Source organism: Lissotriton vulgaris, chromosome 1_1 (assembly GCF_964263255.1).
Source record: "Lissotriton vulgaris chromosome 1_1, aLisVul1.2, whole genome shotgun sequence".
NCBI classification, from domain to species: domain Eukaryota; kingdom Metazoa; phylum Chordata; class Amphibia; order Caudata; family Salamandridae; genus Lissotriton; species Lissotriton vulgaris.
The window spans coordinates 2,122,946,937-2,122,956,881 of NC_141685.1; the positions used below are offsets into that span (position 1 = coordinate 2,122,946,937).

The 9,945-nt window shown below is 42.8% G+C and overlaps 1 protein-coding gene across 4 annotated transcripts in view; it reads left to right on the forward strand.

Moving 5' to 3' along the window:
* RIC8B (RIC8 guanine nucleotide exchange factor B) overlaps window positions 1-7,690 on the forward strand; it is a 477,183-nt gene extending 469,493 nt beyond the window's left edge. For all 4 annotated transcript variants that reach the window (XM_086921785.1, XM_086921794.1, XM_086921812.1 and 1 more), the window contains one exon: window positions 7,352-7,690. In XM_086921785.1, the coding sequence (XP_086777911.1) occupies window positions 7,352-7,463 (112 nt within the window). In that variant the 3' untranslated portion in view covers window positions 7,464-7,690. The remainder of the gene's footprint in view (window positions 1-7,351) is intronic.
* Window positions 7,691-9,945: the final 2,255 nt, after the last annotated feature.

Consider the following 9,945-nt stretch of genomic DNA (forward strand, 5'->3'; position numbering starts at 1 on the left):
TCAGGAAGCAAATTATGTACAAATTTGTCAACAAACAATCTCTGACTACCCTCTGTAGCCATATCCTGACCACTATGGTCAACGAAGGTCTCTTCGAACCTTGTGAAAAAGTCAGACACCGTTTCGTCTTTCTTCTGCTTACATGCAGACAACTTGTCCCAATTGACACGCAATTCGGGCATTAAAGTCTTCATATACGTAATAATCTTATCGGGAAGTTCAGTAATCAAATCTTCAGGCTTAGCACCGCCTACTTGCCTATTGTCGGCATCTCTAAGATTAACCCATGTATCACCCAATTCAACCGCGTGATCCGTATGACGAATCTTACTCCAAATAGGTTGTGGAACAACATTGCCAAACAACATGTCGATGTCCGCCAAATTCATAATACACGAACCCACAGTCTGAGTCAACTCTTTATAGTACCCTGCTGGATTTTTGCGTGGATCAGGCAAAGACTGCTTAATAGCTAAAACTTCAGCACGTTTCCATGGAACATGCACCCAGACACGCTGAAAATGAGCCGGTATAGCTGGCGGATTATTATTTGCACCAGCAGCCACTTCTTCTTTCCACACCGGAGGAACCTCTCTCATTGGATATTGTCGTGCCTTTCTCCCAAATGAAGAATCAGGCCCGAACAATTGTCGAGAAGGAGACTCACTCCTAAATGACAACAACATTACGACCGCTTTCCCAACATCAGATGGACTTACAATAGTTCCTTTCGCAAATTCGGAACGTATGCTGTACAACTCGTTAGGAGCTTGTCCCACTTCCTCATCTCATTTTTCAACAAGAAAAGCACACATCGTATCGAAAACGTACCGTTGCTTCGGTGCTTCCCATTGAAGGAAAACATGCATAACACCCTCAAGATCATACTGTGTATCGTACATAATCCATTTACGCGCCATGTGGTCCAAAATCGTACGCTCATCCATATTCGGCAACTGGCTATGTGACGGTCTACGCTCAGTAACAGGGGACATACCCAATTGTCCCAACAAAGGAGAAAAGAAACCAGTAACTGCAGTAGTCATTCGTTGTCTAGCAGAAGGAGAAGGTGAAAGAATAAGAGAAGACGGAACAATAGCAGAAGAATTCAAAGTCCGAATGGAGGGAGCATTAAGAACAGGCGTAGGAGTAGCAGACGAAGAAGGAGGCAAAGGTGGCGGCCCCTGAGGAGGCTGCGCCAAAGGAATAGTAGCCAACGGAAAAGGAGCTGGCTGTGGTGGAATTACAAGTGGCACAACAACTGGGTGTTGTGCAACCACAGCTGGTGGCGGTGGTGCCGTAGCATTTTGTGCATAAGGGGGTGGCGAACTCAAGAGATGCGACATTAAAGGATCTTTCTCAAGATCTTTCTTTTCTTCTTGTTCTTTACATGGCAAAACTGGGTAGCATCTATCTACCGCTAACTTCTTTACCCTAAGCATCTGTTCGCTTTCTTGCTCTTCCTCATTATCCCTAAACGCAACAGCAGCTTGTACCATTGACATACCTCGTTCTCGTTTATTTTTCTTCGCTAATTTGATTTCTCTCTGTTTGGCTTCTTTGCGCCATATGCGAAAAGAGTCAAACATTGCCGGCCGGGCTTTCTTCTTAAAAAGTTTAACCCCCAGATTATCCAAAATCTCTGTGTCAAAACTACCATATTGGGGCCATTTTAAAACACCATCTTTCCTGGTGTATCGGATCCATACTTCATTATATGCGATGGGGCCTACCCTATGTTTCACATAAAGTTCATAGGTCGGAGTTCCAATCAGAGGAACTGGACACGAGTCCTCCAATCGGGAATCCCTATTACAACCAAGACAATACAGATTTCCAAGTCTGCTAAGACCAGGCATCTTCGCTCTCTAGTCTAGCTTCAAACTTCAAAGGATTATCGAATACGATGGTCTCGTGAATACACGAGTCCCTCGGCTTTGGTACTTGCAAGTTCCAAATCAAAGCGATCCCAAGGGGATACTCAAAAACTAAGAACCAAACTAAGGACTGGGAGACGCTCCACTCATACTTAACTGAGGTATCGATGACGTCACCAGAAGACTCGTCTAACGTTTCGCTCTACCAATCATCGAGGGTCCAAAACAGGGCGATAGTCAGGGCAGCAGTCCTTCGTAGCCGTCGGGAAGCGGGGAACCTCGCAGCAAAGACTTTCGGACCACGTCGACATACAGGGGTCGATGAAGTGGCGGCCTTCCTCCAGAATTTTCACACGAAGCTCCTCACGAACCTCTAGCTTGGACCGGTACCGCTGAAATCGCCCAACGTTGGGCGCCAACTGAAGTACTGGGTTTTTCGGAACCCAGCGGTGCCAGGGAACTAAGACTTCGACTTCGACTACTAAGACTGCTAAGACTTCGAGTCCTTCCTGTTTCAGACTACAGAAACACAGAGTCTTCTTGGTGAAGTCAAAGATCGTATTTATTGGCTGCAGCCAGTAACAGGTATCCTAGAAGTACAACACGGTGTATGTTCTCAGGAGACTGCTCAATCTTACAAAGCCAGCCTTCTCTTTTTATGCAAAATATTATGCTTTAGGCAAACATTCCTTATTTTACAGTTGACCATTCACATATTTTCACTACAAAGAAAAAGCAGAGTCATGATGACAAGCCAATATTTCAGTTTGTCCAGCCCACAATCAATTACCCGGCAAGGCTATGTATTTTCATCAGATATCGCCGGACCCCCAATAAAAAAGGGCACCTCCTCCTCGTAAAGCAAGTCATAAAGAAAGAAACAGGGACAGGTGTGTGTAAGATTAGGCATGGTTTGTGTGCGATGAAGAGGTTTATGATATGTTGTGCCTTGATACTAATCTCATTCGGCCACTGGGAAAGGAAGTGGCCGAACAGGTTTGGCTTCAGGCAGTGGAGCCAGCTTGCCCAGGTCACAGAGGAGTCAGCAAAGGTGTACGTGTCCTTCAAGCTCGTTTTTGGCCTTAGTTATTGGGCCTATGTGAGGGCAATCACAAAATGGCTGCCGTTCACAAAATGGAACCCGAGGGTTCAGGACGGAAACTCTGATTTCAGGGTGATTTCGTCACCCGAATATGACGAAAATGCTTGTGCATGGTATTCTAATCATTCTCGGTCTTATGATACCAAAATCGTCATCATTCTCGGTCTGATGATACCAAAATCGTCATGATACGACGATGTTTATAACACGGGTCCAGAATTTTCAGTACCACACACCACATTATCACTCAGCACCACCACATTATCACTCAGCACCACCACATTATCACTCAGCAGCACATCACTCCGCACCACTCAGCACCACCACAGCACCACCACAGCACCACCACAGCACCACCACAGCACCACCACAGCACCACTCAGCACCACCCCAGCATCAATCTGCGCAACCATTCAACAACTGGTTCAAATATGTTCTCTCAATGTTTCAAGCTTTTTTACAAATGTCACAAAAATATGTTAATATTCTTGGATTTTCGTCACAATAAAATACACTGAACATAATCTTCACAAAAGTTATTTACAAAAGTTTAAGATATTGCCATTATAAATTACAATCACTTTTATTTAAGTATTATTTAAAAAAATTAAAAGCCGTTGTTATTTGTAATATCAATACATCTAAGTCACGTAAATACAACATATGTTGCATTACAAATGCTATAGGTGTCACATTTGCGAAAGTTATAACTATTGGCATTGTAAATGACAAAGCTATTAATTTAGCTATTTTCAAAACCAACACATAAATAAAAAAATTGTCATTTATAAGACCAATAGCTCAAACTTTCCTAATGCGAGACCTATTGCATTGCAAATGCTTGTTTTGCTCTGCCTGGTTAGCTGCTACGGGAGTTAAGCTGTCTGCAGCGTTCCTTCGATGTGCCCTTTACCATCTGGCATGACGCATTGTTGCTCAATGCAAATTTCGATTCAAACTTTACTGTGGCGAGATTATGAATCTGCAGTACAGACTCTGAGATAGGCGAAATGGGATCATACTGCTCGTATTTACTCCCAGAGCACACTTAAGAGTTTTGCCTCTCTTCTCACTTGTGCACATTGGCACAGTTTTGCACATGAGGGAGCGCTGCAAGCAAGACCCCTCCTTTAATCACCTCGTGAGTCCCCTCGCCACCGGACACGTCCCGGGCCGAAATTACAAGCATGTTCCAAGTCACAGAACCGACGGGCCTCAGAGTAAAACAAAAGGTAAACTCTGTTTTATGTTTAAGTGTTTCTATGGTATTCCAATGCCGCCGTCGCCAGTGTTCGAATATGCGGCTGTAGGCTAGTGCTGCTGTTTATTTTTAAGGGTGCTGGCTGCTAATAATAAATTGTGTCAGTTACTATTTATAAATAACAAGCAGGGGAACCAAGCTTGAGTCTCGGTTTTCGCTCAACCTCCTGTCATCCTGGGCAAATTACAATCAAATCTCCTCGTGCCTAACAATAAATGGATGTGTCTTTGTGCAACGTAACTGGTGCTCATGTAAGCACTCCAACCATCTTACACCCTGATATGAAAAGTGACTTTTGTGTTTTTCTTGCTACTAGGCAGTAGGGCATGCACACACTGCAGATTAGAAACTATTTAGATTACAATGAATGTCTGGCCTTTTCCTTGGATGAAGTGTGACTGAATTTATTTTAATTTTTTCAATGAGCGAACAGTAAAAAAGTGTGCTTTGTTCATCCTTGTGAAGAGCAGGGAATCTTGCCTTGCCATTAATCAAAGGGTACTGTAAACTCCAGTGTTTTCAACCTTCTGTGTTTATGGGGCCTGATCAACTCTCTTTTGTCTTTATTGTCTCTTTACAATTACATATGCTCTATAATTGGGTAAGTGCAGGCCCTTATCTTGAGAGAGATGGTAGTGTGCTGATGTGCCAAAAGTCTCTGACTCCCGTGGATTTTGACTTTATTTATGGAAAGGCCAAGGGAGTCTCCTCTTCAGACGCTGCAGATGCAGACTTACCTGCGAGTGGCACTTTTTCGCTAGGCCTACGAATGAGTCCGTGTTGATCTCCCCCAATAACAAAATATATATTGTAAACAGTGCACTCTACTGTTAAAATGAAAATAACTTTGCCTGGCCCCCCTACATGTGTAACTCCGTTCTGTCAATTAGCCTGAGAACTAATATAACCCCATAATAAAATGCACAGTAAATCGCCATGTACCATAAAAATGTTGTGCCCCCTCTTAGCTCACCACTCTCAGACTTCACCAACCACCACTGACACTTAGTAAGTCTTGCTCCTATAACGAGGCACTTCTGCCATCACATCATCAGATGCAAGATACTTCACTAGCATATTCAGAAGTGTTATCGCAAAATCTGTTATGAAGTTCTGTGGATATACTGGATAAGCAGCTACCTATATCATTATCACATGAAATCTTTTGATTGATATATTAACAAAATTGCTTTCTCAAATTTGCTTGAAAATGCACCATTTGGCCACTCTTTTTTTCAAAATTTTCTCAGGGGGACATTCCCTGAACCCCTCTTTTGGCCGTCAATCTCTCTCGCCGCAGGTAACTCATGCACAACTTTTACACCCCACCTTTTTCAAGTCACCAGCCGCCACTGACTATCTCGCAACAGCTTGTTCTCTGCATCAACATTTTCTATGCTCGTGCTGAAAAGCAACCTCCTGAAGATTTTAGGGCTCGCTCTACCAGAGCTAATGCTGCTACCACAGGTTTGCAATGTGAAGTTCCAGTCCGTGATATTTGTCAGGCTGCAATGTGGGCAGCCCCTGCACATGTTTACCAAGCACTACTGCCTGGATAGTCAAGTCTGCAGGGATTGCCTTTTTGTCCACTCTGTCCCGCAGGACATCCTGGTGTAAACTTGTCTGCAGTCTTTCCCCTCCAGAGATGTTATTGCTTGGGATTGGGAATCTTTTCGAAGGTAAGGAATCTGCAGCTAGATGTCTCTATCAGATGGACAAGTTACTTGCCTTCGGTAACTCCTTATCTGGCATAATAGACATGATCTAGCACAGATTCCTTACCGCCACTCATCTTCCCAGCATTACAAACACATTTATAGGGTCAGGGCTGTTTCCTTTCTTGGCCCTAGCTTTTCAATACACACCTCTGTTAGTGCACTCCATGTCTCCGCATTTCTGGCATTGAAAGTCGTGAAAAGTAATTGACATTAATGCGCCAGGGTGGTGCGTATATAGCTGACGCCACTGTTGGCATGGACGACGACTATGATGCTGCGCAGAGGCGGCCAATGCCATTACCGCCACGCACGGGTATGCTTGAAGAAAACTCTTCTGATACAGTCTGACACCTGCAACATTCGATGGTAAGGAATCTGTGGCTAGGTCATGTCAGTACCAGATAAGGCGTTATTGAAGGCAAGTAACTTGTTCTATTTCTTCTGCACATAAGGAGTGCAGAGAGTAAAGAAATTTCCAGTTGGTTGCGTCAGGTATATCACTTGCAACTGTGTAGTCGGGATGTCAGGTGGGTAGCGCCTGCAGTTTGTGGTTATTCAATACATTTAGACCTGGAAACCTCCCTTCTTCTATGATTGGCGCTGTGATTTACTATTAATTTTTTAAGACTATATTATATGACTGTACCCCTTAGGGCTGACACCAGTGGTACAATCTTTTAACATCTCCATACTGTATCCTGGGTGTCATACACATGCATAAATCAAACTACCACTTGACGCTTTTATATAGATAGAAAACCTTGCAATTACAATTTTGGGCAGTATGTATGTCGCATTGTCCACATACGTGACACGTGGTGGCGGATTAGCCAAATCTTTTTTAAATTGCTGATCAATAATCTTTAAATAAGGCACCATCTTGTGGAGTAGATATAATTGGATTAGCTTTGAAGAGCTCTTGGGGTTTTTGATGAGATTAAAATGACCGCCAATCCTGTAATTAAACTGGTGAAAACAAAAGCAACAATAGAGGTGGATGCTAATTCAAACCGACTCAACAAGTACTTAAAAGCCACTCGAGTCTGTAGGCGGGCTGCGTCTCCTGGCTGAATTAGGCGAATGTGTATAACGCAATACCCTTCATTCAGTTGCTCAGCGGAATAGCAGGTTAAAGTTTGGCAGCCATTGTTCCTTTAAAAGAATTAACAGAGTGTTTTTAGTTGGAGCCGTGGACCTGCACTTTGTCCTTAGCTAATTAGGATTTGACTTTCATGTAGCTTTTAATTGGCTATTTTCAGTTGGTTTGGTTTGCTTTAATGCAGTCCTTTATTTTGCGTTTTCTTGTTTCCCTTTTATCTGATTTTCAAAACCCTACGATTTAGTGAAAACATTTTGTAAAATGATTTTTCTCATTTGTTTCTTTGCTTTTCAGGGAGGAGGTTATTAAGCCGATGGGCGTCAGGGCAGACGGCACAATGGCGCCTTTGGAAGAAACAGTGCGCCAGGTTCAAAGCAACGAGCACAGCAGCTCGGACTCGGACTGACACCACCTGCTGTCTCCTGCAGCCGCGGCCTTTACAGTTTCTACTTGAGCTTCGGTCAAATTCTCGAACTCTCTACTGTGTCGAATTTAAATATCGCCCTTTAGTATTATCTTCAGCTTTCTACATGACTGTTTTGAAATGGAATAATAATGTTCTGATTTACATATAATCATTCTAAGATGAACGGTTCTAAAGCCGTGGAAAATAAAGATATTTGAAGTTCTTCATTTAGATCGTCAAATAAATGTATTTGACGTCCCTTCAGTTTATCCAGTCTCCCCCTACTCCCTATCATCACCTTTCACCTCTACGCCGAAGGTTCACGTCAGAGCTCAAATCATCAGTCTTAATTGGGTTTCTTCAAGAAAACCATAAAAGAACGCACATATAATACAGATAGTGCCAAAGATACAATTTTCGACGGTAGCTCCAGCCAACAGTCTTCAGAAGTCACTGTTCGTTTATGTGTGGCTTTGTTTTATCTTCGGCGACAAGTGTGAAATGACGTCTCTGTCTAGTTCTCAAGGAGAGGTGTTCTCATCCCAGGTGCACCACAAGCTCCATTGTTCGCAGTCACAGTATACACACCAGGACTGAAAGAGCATTGTTATTTAATGCATGTTGTGTACCACCGAAATTCCAGATTTTGGCCAATGCAGCGTAGTACATACAAGTAGAGGTTCATTGGTTGGATAAAAGTACTGAGGGCTCTTCAGATTGTAGTGACTTGATGTGATCGATGATGTACTGCAGTTGCATTCGTGTAACTTTCTATACCACCGGCCGGGCATAAAAGCGCATTTCCGGATAGTGGCAAGCTGCGCCATAGGAGTGTGCTGATAGAAGAGCATCCCTCACGTGCTCCGATGTCATCTGAGGACCACAGTTGTGCTCTTATCGTGTATTTATTTTATTTGTTATATCGCTTTTATCCACACAAGAATAAATCGGTACTGATCGGAGAGTATGTAAGATTGCAGTAACAGTTAATTCTGAGGGCATAGCAACAATAAATTCTCTTTTAACATTTTCTTGAAGACGGATGAGTAAGAAGCAGATCTGAACGAAAATGGGCAGGGTGCACAAGGAAAGCAAAGGGCAGCTAGTAAACAAAGACGCAGTACTAAGAACATAAGGCAAGATCAACAATTATGTTGGGGCAAAGAACTAATAACATTTAAAGCCAAGACAGAGAAAGCAACATTTACACTGAACATTTAAAAGAGGGCCTGCGCAGCTCGCACATGTAGACAAAGAAAAGTCGACGGAAGCGGAATTTTGAATTAACTGGCGCTGGCTTTTTAAAAATGTAGGTGATCTAGCATAGAAGGATAAGCAGTTATTGAGTCAGAAAACGTGTCAAAGCGGAGAAGGCAACAACATGTTTGAATTTGCAGATATTGAAGAGCAGGAGGTGACCAGTCTTATGATCCGAACCAATTACAGGTATAAAATCCAACAATACGAACCTAAAATTATGGGAGGATTTCAAATTGGAAGTGAAGTGAGCAGAAACGGTTGAAAATGGCAAACACAAAAGTAGTGGTCATTGAAGACTCCACAGCCAGTTGTTTGCAAAGAGACACTATCCTGGAGGGAAGCCAAAAAAGAAAGAATGCAGTCACTGCATAGAATGAGAGTTCAGGGCTTGACTAGAAATGATAGAAAATAAAAAATAGTGTACAGAGAGAAAAAAGAATCGAGGCAAGAACTGAGGTGAGCCCTGTGGGATTCCATATTTGTTGGTGCACCTTGGCAAGTGATGAAGCAGAACGAGTGAGAGATAGGGTGCTTAGGATTATAGATGCTAGTGTATGAATGCAGAGGAAGCGTGTGAATGTAGGGTGGCCTATGCAGGAAATGTTTTAGAGTCCTGCGTCTGTGGTAGAGGCCATGATCACAATGTGTCACTGCAAGTGTGTATAGGTGTAAATGGATGGAGTAGAGTAAAGAAGAGTGAGAACCTGCCAGGTGTTGAACCACCAGCTGCACGTGCTATTGTGTCAACAATTCTTATGGGTCGTTTGTTCCTTGTCTGGGTACGTCAGTTCTGTGATCTTCAAGCTTCTAGTAATAGTAGGTAGTACCATCAGCTCGTTGGGTAATCATTCGGAAAAAAAACGGTGTGTTCCAGTGGTCTTAGCTACTATCAGCTGCTTTCCGAGCATGTGGTAATCTGCACCTGAATCCATTCAATCATGGAAAAAAAACTCGAGACTGTGCAACTATATGCCTTTATAGTTAACACATACTGAGAGATCATAAAAGATCTAGACTCGTCATGTCGAGCGTTATTCAGATTTATCTGGCTGGTAACAGGAATGATAATTGCTGGTCAGTGTGATGAAACCTCCATGTCCTACTTATTAATTCGAGCGCACTCTGTAGAAAACCTTTCAAAAGCACATTAGTCTTTAACATGTATATAAGATTCTGGATTATTAATTTGTTAAATTTTTTTCCCCCCAATAGTAATCTGGGG